Consider the following 15,100-nt stretch of genomic DNA (forward strand, 5'->3'; position numbering starts at 1 on the left):
TCTAGTCTGGATCTAGTCTGGATCTAGTCTGGATCTAGTCTAATACAGACAATGTTGGAACCGCTACCCAACCATATCGACTAGCTTCCAGTTTTCTCAAGGTACTTCTCTGGTTTATAGTTTCTATACTTACTTTGCGTCTTGGAAAATGAATAGGCAAACGCCTGCTTCAATATCAGAAATGCACAATATGTTATGCTAAGCCGGCTAGTGGCAGTGTGGGTCATAAGGCATGACTGATGCTTAGCAACTAAATCTTAACATGCTTCCTGCCTGTATGATTAGCACTAATGCTAATATTATCTGCTTCCAGTGTGCCATAAAACACACATGTTGAAAGGCTGGCTTATAAAAAATGTGGACGATCCCTCTTAACCCTTTCACTACCACTCTACCAAAGGGTTAACCCTTTCACTGACACTACAGAAGGATAACCCTTTCACTACCCACTACCCAATTATCCCTTTGTTGTGTGGCAGTGAAAGGGTTAACCCTATGTAGTGTGGTAGTGAAAGGGTTACATTTTCCCCAGTCCATCCATTACCACCTGAAATCCAGATATACTCCTTGTGCCTCTATTCTGTAACTGAAATCCATTTCCTTTTAACCATCAGCTAAGAAGACGTTCCTGGGTCAGAACAAGTCATTCTGGGGGGCGTTGGAGCTGGTGGAGAAGTTGACCCCAGAGGCAGGAGAGATCACAGCGAGTGTGAAAGACCTACCTGGCCTCAAGTAAGTGTGTTCTACTACGTTCCCCCATCGACCCCCAGTCATTGTAGTCTGCTAACTTTGGCTAAACATTCTGAGTTTAATTAATAATAATTAATTCATTACATTTATATAGCACTTTTCTCAGACTCGAAGCACTTTACACCATAGGGTGGAAATTGCCTCCTTCACCACCACTGGTAGCACCCAACCTTAGGCTACACAGGCTCAATGGCTGCCATACACTGGCACACATCACACTACACAATGGCTGAATGGCTCAGGAGACAGGGATTGACAGCCAATTTAAGGGGAAGGGATGATTAGGTGGCCTTGATGTCAGAGACCTGATTGGGGAGTTTCAGGCTACGTCACAGGTGACGTGAATCTAGTTTTACCCAAGGCGCCCAATCTATCGAATTTCGTGATTAGGGCTGGGTATCGAAATGCAATACTTTTATGGTATCAATCAAATTGCTTCAATACTATCGAGTATCGAAAAAATGCTGTGGTATAGACATTTGGAATGTCATTCGATACCTCATCAGTGTCTGTGAGCCAGTACGCATGTTTGAGATACCTCATTAGTGTCAGTGAGCCAGTGCACATGTTTGAGCTGGAATAAGCAGCTGGAAGCAGTAGGGTTGGTTGACTGCACCTTGACATGCCATAACGTTATTGTGAAAGTTAACCTATTTTTTTTTTTAACTTAAATTTTTATTTAACATTTATAGACATACAACACAATATTTACAGTGACATCCATAACATAACAACATACAGACATGGGTCCCTTGAATATGGCCTCGTTCAGCCATCCAGACCCCTGTACATCCCCCCCTGAGTTAAGCCCATTGGAGCCCCCCATATCCCAGGCCGCTGCGCTCGCAGCCGGGCCCCCAGTGACACGGGTCCCTTGAATCAATTGGGCCAGGCCCAGTAGGGGAAAGGATAGGGGACTCCCCCCCCCACCGAGCCAAGCCGCTATTTCCCATGCCCCCGAGAGCCCCACCCCTCGCCCATCGTCCTCCCAACACACAGGGCCCCGCCGGGCAAAGCCCAGCCGCTCTGATCCCCCGAGAGAAACCCCTCCCTCCCGCCCTCCTCCCCGAGAGACAGAACACCCCCATATCCTGGTCCACCATGCGCGGAGCCGAGCCTCCCGAGCTCCCACCCGCCCCCGCCCGACCGCCAGGCCCCCGGCCCATGAGCGCCCCAAGCCCAGGCCCGCAGAAGGCCTAAGCACCACGCCTCCATGGCCCCGCGACCCCAAGCCCGGTGCCCCCCCGGCCCGGAGACCAGACCGCCCGGCCATGGCGGCCGAGGACCCCAGGAAACCCCACCCCCCCACACCAATCCCACAACACGCAAGGCCCCCCCCTCCCCCGGATCGAACCGCCGGAACGATGACCCCCCCCCCCCCCCCCCCCCCCACTGAACCCAGCCTGCCCACCTCTGTACCTCCCATGTCACCGACATCACCGCCTACATTTATGAAACTAAACGAACAAAACACAATAAGAAAAAATGACATGAATATAAATGGTTATATTTCGCACTCTTTCCCCGGTTGGCGGTTTGGAGGGGGATCAGCCCTCCCACTGGAGAAGCCCCCCCCCCCAGAGACTGAGATACCTCCCAAAGAAGGTTCTCCAAGCCTCTCTTCATGTCCAACATTTTGAATTCTTGTCCCTTCATATTTGTCCATGTGCACATTTAAAGCAACTGCTATTCTAACACAACTCTGAAGAAATAATATAAAAGAAGACTAAAGACAATTGGCACTTCCCAGGTAGTTCTTTTTAACCCTGTTTAACCCCCGTTGGAGGGGTAAGGCTCTCCTGGAGAGGCCCCCTCCTATAACGACGGATATCTCCTGGGGGGATTCTCCAATGTCCCTATTATTGTCCAACATTTTATTTGAATTCTTATCTTTCATATGATAGTACATTTCCTGAGCTCCCGGTCAGGTCTCCGAATGTGATTCCCCATGTTCCCCGACCCCATAGCTGTGTGTCATGTGTGCCTGTGTCCACAGTTTAGTCCAGTACGTGTTATTTGTATTATATGTCCCGAATCAAGTCCCAATTTTCCCAACTAATGTGTTTACCTTGTCTGTATTCCCAGTGGTCTGTGTGTTGTCTGCCGTGTGTCTTGGATCATAACCTCCATTCACTATCTAATTATATGCATTAGGGGTGGGCGATATATCGAGTATACTCGATGTATCGCGGATTGTTCTACATGAGATGTAGTACTGTACTATATCGCGAACATCGAGTATATGTTGTCGCGTCAGTTTATATGGCGCTGCGGCCGAGAGGACACTCGCAGTGCTTTCCTCGAGAAGCGCTGCAGCGTGCAGACTCCTGCTTTCCTCTCTCTCACACACCCGCGGCGCGCCCACACTACGTCACACACACACACACACACAGAGAGGCGGTGCCAAGTCAGTGCACATGTTGTTTGGAGGAGACGGGGAAAGAGGATATGTGAAAGAAGAGTTTAGCGAGTTATTTATTTTATTTATTCTGAAACAGCCCGCCACCAGTTCCCCATCGGAACGATTATTTAGTACCTGTGGCAACATAGTTACATGCCACCGGGCAGCCCTCAAGCCAGATGAATGAATGAATGAATGAAAACTTTATTTAACAGATTGCAGAATGGGTACAATACAGTACGGCTCAATACATACAATTGTTAAGGGGATGCAGACCTGAGAAAGACGTTTGTCTTGTTTCCATCAGGGTCCCCCATTTTCAATTCATATAGACATTTATGACATACACAACATACATGACATTTATGGCATATGGACATATAGGTATTTAGTACTGATACATTTGTGACATAACGGTATTCAAATATACAGTACTGTTACCCCTAGATCCTGACAGCGTATATACATATGATGGGGAGGGGACTGTACATTAGGAGGGGGTGGGTGGGTGGGAGGGAAATATACATACGGCGGGGAGGGAATATATACATGCGGTGGTGAGGAGACTGTCTATTAGGAGGTGGTGGGGGTTTTGGGCATTTACGGTGGCCAGTTTCGAATTGCAGCCTCCCGTAGGTGCTCTTTAAGAGCGGTTTTGAATGTGGGCAGGGATTCACATTCCTTTACAGCTTTAGGTAGGGCGTTCCACATTGTTGTGGCATAATTGCGAAACGTGTTTAGTCCCTTGTTTGAGCCGAATCTGGGTTTAACATGATTTGTTGAGCTTCCTCTGGTGTAGTGGTTGTGGTATTCACTGACCTTTGGGAAGTATTTTGACATGTACATGGGCACCCCGGTCGTATAGTGTATCTTGTAGACCAGGCCCATTGCAAGTTGCTGTACTCTGTCGTCTACTCTAAGCCATCCTAGGTTGGCAAAGTGGGCAGGGGTGAGGTGGGTTCTCGGGTTCAGGTCAAGTAGTAGTCTGACCAGTTTGTTTTGTGATGTTTGTAATTTTGTTTTAAGCGCCTTTGAGGTGCTTTGGTACCATGAGGTGCACGCATAGTCATAGTACCCTTGAATGAGTGCTCCTGCCAGAGTCTTCAGGGTATTCTTGTTTACCAGAGAGGAGATCCGGTACAAGAATCTAGTTCGTTGGTTGACTTTTTTTATTACATTGGATGCCATTTTGTCACAGGAAAGATTTGCCTCTAGGATGGAACCCAGGTAGGTAATTTCGTCTTTCCTTGTGACAATATTGTCACCCACTGTAACTGAGAATCCGTCGGTCTTGCTGAGTTTGTTATTTGAACCGAAGAGAATGGACTCTGTTTTGCCCATGTGTAATGATAGTTTGTTATCAGCGAGCCATATGCAGATTTTGCCTAGTTCCGTGCTGAGGGTTTTTTCAACCTGCAATTTGTTCTTGTCAGAGACCAGCAGGGCTGAGTCGTCCGCAAACAGGAACAAGTTGCAGTCACAGGCTGACGACATGTCATTTGCATAAATTAGGAAGAGTAGCGGTCCTAGTATGCTTCCTTGTGGAACACCACAGCTCACTGTGAGGGGGGGGGATAGAGTACCGTTTACCTCTACCATCTGTTCTCTCCCCTCCAGGTAGGATTGCATCCAGCTCACTGATAAGCTATCAAAACCAATTGCTTTTAGCTTGTCCATTAGAATGGAGTGATTGACCGTTGATACTGATAGTCTCTAGGAGCGGATTAGCTATGCCGGAGCTAACAGTGTACCATCCATCTGCGACACAACGGTGGCAGCAACACTTGAAACGGAGTAACGTTAACGGTATGTCGAGTTCATACTACACTACACGTATGAACTCGACATACCGTTAACGTTACTCCGTTTCCATGAAGTGTTTAATTTAGCAGCAATCTGTTGTTGAAAATTTAACGTTAAACCGCAAATGGAAATGCGAGGACAGGAAGCCGTCATCAAATCGTTGTAGTCATATTGTAGTCTTTTATTCTTATTAACTAAAAGATTTTAACCAAATAAAAAGCAGCGGCACTATTGCATAACTGAGTCATGTTTGCTATGTATTTCTTTCTTTAGGGGAGTATGCCATTTGTTTCACAGTTTTAGCATGATGTTTTATAGATGGCTAGGTTAAACACAGGGTTTTGTTTTTAAGAGGGGGGATTTGATTTGATTGAAGTATATTTCAAATATGCAACACAACAAACAAACATCAAGTACATCAACACCTCTTGTGTGTGTGTGTGTGTCTTTATGCAGATCTTTATGCAGTTTTAAAGCACCTTGGCTTTGTTCTGAATGCACTTGTTGTAGTTATCCTACAGAGAAAAGAAAATGCACTTGACTTTAATGCACATTTTGTTGTATGCAAAGAGAAAATGTTTAAATTGTACAATCTTTCAGCAGTCAGTCTGGAATTAATGTATGCATTCAAAAGTGCTGAATAAATGTTTTATGGGCCCATGATAGTGATTATTAATATTATTTAAGTTAAGTTTTGCCATAATCATGTCTTTTGCCATAATCAGGTAGCAAAAAAAATAAAAATAAAAAATACATTATATATATATTCATATTAATCATTTTCGGCATTCGGTTTTCGGTTTTCGGCCAACTGTTTCCTATTTTCGGTATCTGTTTCGGCCAAGAATTTCCCATTCGGAGCATCCCTAGTTGATAGGCTTGTGTTTTTGGCACAAAACCTCTAGATACCTGTTGGTACTGACTGGTTGTCACAAACACACAGGACACAACCATGCACAAAATGCAGTAATTTTTAGTTTACCGTTTTTTGACCAGACCTGTTGTTTGACATTATGCACAAAAAGTGTACTTTCATTTAAAATGTCTAGTGGCATGGACAAAGAGTGCAATTTCATTTATGTTATTTTAAAATGCCTACTGGTATGGACAAAGAGTACACTTTCATTTATGTTATTTAAAAATGTCTAGTGGCATGGACAAAGAGTGCAATTTCATTTATGTTATTTTAAAATGCCTAGTCTAGTGGTATGGACAAAGAGTGCACTTTCATTTATGTTATTTTAAAATGTAATGGGCATTTTTAAGTGCTTTAGAGGAAATATCGCAATATCATTTAGAGGCCATATCGCCCAGCCCTAATATGCATATGTTATATTGAATCTTGGTTGGTGTGTATGACCTCAGACTCAGTGCTCGAGTCCTGCTTGGTGTGTGAAACTTCGTTAATCGAGTTCTGGCTGGTCCGGTTGTTCTCGGTGCTCGGATCCCGGTTGGTCTGTGTGGCCTCCGTGTTCGCATCTTGGCCGGCCCGGGCGGCCTCCGCGCCTGCATCTCGTGTGCGGATGGTCCGGCCGGCCTCGGTGCCCGAGTCCTGGTTGGTCTGATTGTATCCAGCATCTCCCTGTCCGTCCCCCGGGGGCCGGCCGTTTCACCTCTCCCGAACCAGCCTCCATGCTCCTCCGAACACCCCGCTTTGCATCGAGTTCAGTCCGCGCGCCGGCCTTGTTAGCTTGTAGCTCCCTCTCCAGCCAGGCCTCGCTTCGGTCCAACGTCCCGTTAGCTTGCATCTCCCGCTGCGCCATTTTCATCGTGTTAACTTCCATGTTAGCTTGCAGCTCTTTTTCCAGCTCCAGCCAGGCCTCGCTGCGATCCAACGTTAGCTTGTATTCCCCGACCTTTCTCCAACTCCTCCCCGAGTCCATCGATGTTGCCCTGGATGTTCCGTGTGTTAGCTTGGATAGCCATTGTGTAACTGAGGGGTACAATTCCCTGACTATATTGAATAAGTATGGTATCATTAAACCACTACTGAGTTATGTACTTTACTACTGGCCATACAGTACACAGGTATATGTGATGAACACCCACACAATAACACGGCTTAACAAAGAAAGTCCTGTTTGGAATATTTATTAGAAGAGCATCAATATTATCGTACAGTATTGAGAATTAGAGTCGCGCTTGTAAGGCGAAGAATGTGCATGAATAGGTCAAGAGCGTAAGTCCATGAGCATATTACGATGGTGATAATTAATACCACCTGTAGCATAAGAATTATATAAGGTACACTCGTAGGTCAGCTGGAGATACTAGGGGGGTTCCCTCCGGTTGTAAGCCAGCAGGGGAGAGGAATTGTCGGGAGCAAAAGTCTGGATCAACGAGGAATAAAGAGACTCCAGGTACAGGAGACGGTGCAATAATCCCTTGGTCCGTAGACAAAGCAACAGCTATTCTCTGGTATGCACTGCAGCATGGATGAAAGCTAGCCAGCCTCTGAGTCCTAGAGGCGGGCTCGACGGGGCTCCTCACAGGGTAAATCCCACACGGTAGTGGGGGTAGACGGTTCTCTGCTCCAGCAGCCACAGGACCAAAGCAATATAATCCAGCCGAAAAGGGCTCTGCATTCGTCGGTGTAGGTTATCCAGTGTACATATCCACACGGTTCTCGTCTAGGGCTCCTCGGATGGCGGCACAAGGTTAGGCCGCCCAGCCTGGATAAGCACACTAGCTCGGTACGATGAAACGTTGGTAATGCTGGTCACTGTAGAACGGTAGCCGCACGATACACTATACATAATAGACTATTACTTAATAATAGAATAGGTCGAACTCGACGATACAGCGTTAAACTCTGACACTTCAGCTATCAATTCGCACGCGGTCTCAAGGCTCTATTTCGGGGCAAAGACGGGCCCACTTCACAGCACGTTGTATCGTGGTGAAGGCTTCTGCTTTTAGTTACTAAGTGCATCTGTATCCACCTGCGCCGTATTTATACGTAAGGTGAATAATCTAGTACCAGCCTTATTTCGGTCTCGTATTACTGCGCAAACCTGGGCATGTTGAGACATGTCCTAGCGGTGACTTTGAACTAGACATTGGGGGTATGGCCATGGCGCCTAGGGGGTCGCTGTCCAATAGGAGAACGAATATTATGGTCTGGCCTGTACTAGGTAAAGGGATATTCCGTGTATATGTACAAAGAATATACAAGGGATATCAGACGATATACAAATACTATACAATATATCTCAAGTAATAAATATATATATTCGGTTTAATCTGACCCTTTGTAACACATTGCGTTAGCCTGTATGCTAGCTTGTAGCTCCTGGTTAGCTACTGCGCTAGCCTGTTGGCTAGCCAACACACTCTGCATTTCGGCTTGGATGCCAGCCCGTATGCTAGCTGCCCACTGCATCATGCTAGCTTCCCACTGTGTCATGGCAGCCTGAATCATCTCCTGCGCCCTCCTTTGTACTTCTCCTGGGGTCGTTTTTATCTCGCCTTTTCTCGTGTTCCTCCTTCCTCCTCTCTTATATCCTTGGATTCTACTGTGCAGTACTCCAATTCAGCCATTGGCAATTCAGCTGTTGGGTGGGGGGCGCTGCTGAGCGGTCCCCAGACCGGACCTGAAAACACAGCTGGCTCTGCGGCTCTGCAGCTGCATGCTCTTGCAAATACAGCACTGAAGTCGTTGGGAGGTGGAGATATTCATCACGCAAACCCACGATAATGTTGCCGTCTCTCTCTGCCAAATTTCTCAGTTCTTCGCTTGATATAATTAATACAAATGTCGGAATTCGTTAGCTCATAAAAATGTGATTATAACAGACTGCTGTTTATTAATGTCGGGCAGACTGCCCACCGACACCTCAAGTCGGCAGCAGCACGAAGTCTCGAGGGACTTATTTTATTTGGAATATATTAATGACTGTATATACGCAAAAGTAGCCTAGTTTTAAGTTAAAATATTATAAATGCCTTGAGGATGTCATTCTTTATATAGGCCTATCAATTGTTTTTAAGCTCAATAAACTCTGACCGGAATTGATCCCATTTGTCCGGTAGATTGAAATCTACCAGACACTGAGACCGGCAACAATTTTTTCTAACTGAAACCCTGGCCCATATCCTGAAGTCTTGTGTAGTACATGTCCAAATTTCATAAAAATCCGTTCAGAAATGAGTGATTATCAGCGATTTTGGTAAAAAGTGAGAAAGTGACTTTTCACCTAGATCCCTGATTCACTCATTCCCACGTGTAGTATCATTGGAAAGCCAGACTCATTGGTTACAAGTTACAACCCTGTCCAATCATTTTCAAGATGGCCAAATGATTGACGGAGGTAGAGGAGGAAGTCAGGGGTGGTATTTGAAAAAATAAAAAGTCTGCCGTGTACTTCGGCGCACGCCTCACATATCGGCATGTAACTCGAGAACCGAAATAGGGTTTTAATTTCATCTATATATTGTATTAAAAAATATGCACACCCGAGCCGCTAGAGGTCGGCAAAGTGGCACGTTGCACCGGTGGGCAAATCGTCCTCAAGAGGGGCCGGGCCGTTGCACGTTAAGAGTTAATGAACACAGTCGTTATTACACAGTGATTACAAGTAAGTTGTATCGGCCAGCAGTTTATTTGACATAGCGTTGGCCCGTAAACTATTTGTTGTTCATTTACTTCCGTTTGGGTGAATGAATGAATTTATTTAAACAGATGTTAAAAATACACACAGGATTTAAAACCCAATTGGGCCACAACCATCACATGCATTGCATTGTTTGAGGAATTATCACACAATAAAGTCAGAGACTTATTTCCATTGTGGTCCTCGTCTGTCACAGCAATAGTCGGCACAGGTAGGTCTTAGCAAGGTGCAGAAAACACGTTAAAACAACATTTCATTCCAATAAACACTTAAGATAAAAAATACATAACTCTTGCACTACAATATAAAACAACACATATACAAAATAAACTGCTTCAGTTTAAAATTGTCGGGCGGCAAGGCACTGCTCTTTTAAAATACCTAATCGTGACAATCTTTTTATCTGAGATGGTAGCTGGTTCCATTGTAAAGCTGCTTAATACTGGAAGGTATTTTTCCCAGCCTCACTCTTAATCCTACAGGGGACAATATCCGTTCCACTTGCTCTGGTGGCATAGTCATGAGTCTCCCTGACGAGTTTAAAATAATCTTTTAAATACTTTGGAACGGAACTGTTCATTATTTTATGGGTAATACTCAGCTTCAAATAATTAATTTTGTCTTCAACTGACAACCAATTTAGTCCTATGAACTGGGAGCGGCCAACATGGGTACGGGAAGATAAATTCAAAACAGTCCTAATCAATTTATTCTGGGATGTCTGTAGCAATAATATATATATTTTCTTAACTTTTTAGAAGGAATAGTCTAATGTAATTTTAGGTCTGAGGAGGCCAGAAGACTTAGACCGGAGGTCGGCGTGTCGTGTCTAATACAACCGTCGCTTATCAATGACTTGCTTGCAGTCAACATGTACGAAACGGATTGTTTTTTCATCAGTACATTTCCGTTTTATACCGTTTTGAATACGAGTATAGTTTTGAAGATTTCTAGTGATTCCAGAAAAATACGCGAAAATAGCCCTTTACTGGAATACACAAAACACGTTGTAATTTTTCGGCCTATTTATGAATCGTTTTCAAATAAACGCTAGATTAACGATAGTATATGTGTACTTATGCACGCTAGAGAAGCGGGCTGAAAAATCGATTATCTATGCCCTGCCTGGCGCTAACGTTACGCACACACACATGTCATACACACATATGAGACACGTTGTGAAATCTGTGAAAAAACATCTGATTACCCCAAGACTGGTAAAATAAAGTCCTTACCTCACATCAGATGTTCTGCAAAAAGATTAATCCAATTCCTGATCGCCATTCCAAATATCGATCGCGTTTATTGATCCAACGTTAGACCTCGAAACAGATAATCCACGCTGCTTTCGGTTGCCTCAATGAATGCAATAGTCTCAGGTTACATGGCTCAGAAGTCAAATGTAGAGCCTGTTGTTTTTTTTTCTCATGCATTTTCATTGACTCCAATCCAATGGGTTCAATACCATCCGGGAGACGATAGGGGCGGTATTTGCCCTTTTCGAGATCAGAGCCAGTCCCAATGATAACGTGAGGCTGGATGGATGAAAAATGAATGGATATCACTAATAAAAGAAATAATGATTAAATAATGAGATTTCTCGTCATTGGCACTCAACGCATGGCGGCCAACAACAAGATTTCTCGTTTCTGGCACCCAATGTGTTAAAGCGGATTCGTGCGGCGATGGGGAGCTAGTGCAGGTCCCTAAGAAGTGGAGTAACATGGGCTGACTTTGGTCAGCGTTCTGAATGAGTTGAAGAGGCTTGGTGGCAGTGGCCGGTAGACCAGCAAGCAGTGCATTGCAGTAGTCGAGGCGGGAGATGACTGTTGATTGGACAAGGTGGTTGGTGGTCATCCAGGGCGGAGATGACGGACAGACATATCTGAGGGAGGAAAGGAGAGGAAGAGTTGAGTATCATCGGCATAGCAATGATACGAGATGGCATGAGACGTGATAATGTTACCCAGTGATTTGTCAATAATGTTGAATAATGGTTTCAGCCCTATTAAGCATTAGTGGAAAAGCAGTGCTGTTCGGTACTCACTAAAAAATGATCAAACATTTTTACTGCCAGATTATACACTTAAGTTTGCACTTGATTAAGTTGTAAATGTTGTATATTATTATAATACTACTAAAAATGACAGACTGTAAATGTTAACACTTTGGGTGCCGGCCAAAAATCCGGAAAATGACTGTGGGTTGCCAGGATTCCTGGACGATTCTAGCATATCTCATGATCTTAGCGGAGCTATTTCTATATTTTATATTATAACTATGGGGAAATGGTTGGGCTCATTTGAAGACGACAAGTTGATGTACACAATGCAAAAAACCGTTTGTTTCTGCATGTCTTCGTTCGTTCACAATTACAAGTTAAAAAACGTCAACAAAAGATAAAAGTGGAGGTAAATTATTTAGAACAGAAGTTACAGGCACTTTTATGAAAGGTGTGCCGGCGGGGTGATAATAGGTACTGAACGTGTTATAAAGCAATTTAGACTGGGATGGATGGATGGATGGTTTGATTGATTGATTGTTTGACAGATTGTTTTATTGGTTTGATTGATAGAATGTTTTATTGTTTTGTTGATAGTTTGATTCATAGATTGATTTGTTTGATTGATTGATTACTTTGTTGGTCATTTGATTGATAGAATGTTTGATTGTTTTGTTGATAGTTTGCTTGATAGAATGTTTGATTGTTTTGTTGATAGTTTGATTCATAGATTGATTTGTTTGATTGATTGATTACTTTGTTGGTCATTTGATTGATAGAATGTTTGATTGTTTTGTTGATAGTTTGATTCATAGATTGATTTGTTTGATTGATTGATTACTTTGTTGGTCATTTGATTGATAGAATGTTTGATTGTTTTGTTGATAGTTTGCTTGATAGAATGTTTGATTGTTTTGTTGATAGTTTGATTCATAGATTGATTTGTTTGATTGATTGATTACTTTGTTGGTCATTTGATTGATAGAATGTTTGATTGTTTTGTTGATAGTTTGATTCATAGATTGATTTGTTTGATTGATTGATTACTTTGTTGGTCATTTGATTGATAGAATGTTTGATTGTTTTGTTGGTAATTTGCTTGATAATATGTTTGATTGTTTTGTTGATAGTTTGATTCATAGATTGATTGGTTTGATTGATTGATTACTTTGTTGGTCATTTGATTGATAGAATGTTTGATTGTTTTGTTGATAGTTTGATTCATAGATTGATTTGTTTGATTGATTGATTACTTTGTTGGTCATTTGATTGATAGAATGTTTGATTGTTTTGTTGATAGTTTGATTCATAGATTGATTTGTTTGATTGATTGATTACTTTGTTGGTCATTTGATTGATAGAATGTTTGATTGTTTTGTTGGTAATTTGCTTGATAGAATGTTTGATTGTTTTGTTGATAGTTTGATTCATAGATTGATTTGTTTGATTGATTGATTACTTTGTTGGTCATTTGATTGATAGAATGTTTGATTGTTTTGTTGATAGTTTGATTCATAGATTGATTTGTTTGATTGATTGATTACTTTGTTGGTAATTTGATTGATATGCCTGGCGCTAATGAACAAGTAAGTTATAACTACTGGTGTAGGTCCAGACAACATTATTATAAAATACAGAATACTTTACAATGCAGAAAACTTGAAACTTTGATGCCATGAACATTTTTATTGTAAAATATGTTCAATAAACTGGGTGACAAGTCATCAGTACCAACCATTGTTGCTGTGCATTATATGCTGGTAACATTCACAGTATAGGATTATGGTAATTTACCAAGACAATACCTTATAAAAAGTGAACACTGTGATGATAACCAACCATTGTTTCAGTGCATTTAGGAGTTTGTTGGTAACATTCACAGTATAGGATTATGGTAATTTACCAAGACAATACCTTATAAAAAGTGAACACTGTGATGATAACCAACCATTGTTTCAGTGCATTTAGGAGTTTGTTGGTAACATTCACAGTATAGGATTATGGTAATTTACCAAGACAATACCTTATAAAAAGTGAACACTGTGATGATAACCAACCATTGTTTCAGTGCATTTAGGAGTTTGTTGGTAACATTCACAGTATAGGATTATGGTAATTTACCAAGACAATACCTTATAAAAAGTGAACACTGGAGGATAATCAACCATTGTTTCAGTGCATTTAGGAGTTTGTTGGTAACATTCACAGTATAGGATTATGGTAATTTACCAAGACAATACCTTATAAAAAGTGAACACTGGATGTAACTGAGGGGTACAATTCCCTGACTGTATTGATAAGTATGGTATCATTAAACCACTACCGCTTTATGTACTTTAATTACTGGCCATACAGTACACGATATCTAAGTATGATGAACACTTTCCCACATATGAAATCAGGTCCACACAAAGGTAATAGTCAAATATTTAATATATAGCAAAAGGTACATATAATAGTTACTTATTACATTTATGATTTGAATTGAATGCTCTTGTAAGGCAAATGAGTACTCGTATGCAAATCAACACTGAATGTCCAATCTCTGGTTACACAGGAAGCAAGTATACAACCTGGCTCTTAGGGGATTATATCTATGGTCACTTAATGATTATAGCTGGATAATATACTGCAGGGGTCCCGCCGGTTGTAAGCCAGTAGGGGGGGTAGGAGAGCCGTCGGCTGTATCCCGTCTGGTCAACGATTTCTAGGGAGAGTCCAGGTACAGAACACAGTGCCCGTAGAACCTTGATCCGCAGATGAATACACTTGGGCTCTCTTGTAGACGATAGCTGTAGCTGTCGCTGTCGGTCCACAACGAAGAAGAAGCGAGGCGACCTCAGTCTGGTCTGAGCGCCGTCTCACCTTGGCTCCTCTCGGGGTAAATCCAACACTCACCGGTGTTGGCGATTATCCGCTCCACAAATCAAAGCACCAAAGCAAATAGATATTCCATGCCGTATAAGGCTCAGCAGTCGTCGGGGTAGGTAATCCAATGTGCAGGTCCACTCGTCCTCGCCCAGAACTCCTCGGATGAAAGCACCACGCGTGGTCTGCCCAACCTGGTTAAGACTCTAGATAACGCGAGGAAACGATGGGGGTGCTGCTCACTCTAGAACTCTAACCGAACGATGCACCATACATAATAGACTATTATTACTCAATAGAAATACGGTGCCAAACTCGGGCAATTCAGCTATTAATTCGCACGAGGTCTCACTGCTATTCTAAGGCCAAACAGGCCGTACTACACCGCACGCGGTCTCGTGGGGTGAGGCTTCACGTCTTGTTACTTAGTTGGGTAGAAGGGTAAAGGACTAAGAGGAATTCTACATTTCTTGCGCCATATTTATATGCACAGTGGACAAGTAGTGCCGCTCTGCTTTCGGTAGCCGTATTCCTGCGCGGAGCTGAGGCTAGTAAAGGCATGTCTCGTCTGTACCTTTGAACTTGAACGCCAGGGGCTTGTCCCTGGCGCCTGGTCCTTTTGTCCAATGAGAGAATGAACTATTATGGGCTGTAGTAGAATAA

General features: G+C 42.9%; 1 protein-coding gene across 1 annotated transcript in view; it reads left to right on the forward strand.

The window, feature by feature from the left end:
• Positions 1–15,100, forward strand: part of rufy3 (RUN and FYVE domain containing 3) — an 85,420-nt gene that overhangs the window by 26,514 nt on the left and 43,806 nt on the right. Inside the window, exon 3 of the mRNA XM_084337999.1 lies at positions 615–732. Within this exon, the coding sequence (XP_084194125.1) occupies positions 615–732 (118 nt within the window). The remainder of the gene's footprint in view (positions 1–614; positions 733–15,100) is intronic.

Source organism: Notolepis coatsorum, assembly GCF_963971535.1.
Source record: "Notolepis coatsorum genome assembly, chromosome: 2".
In the NCBI taxonomy this organism is placed as follows: domain Eukaryota; kingdom Metazoa; phylum Chordata; class Actinopteri; order Aulopiformes; family Paralepididae; genus Notolepis; species Notolepis coatsorum.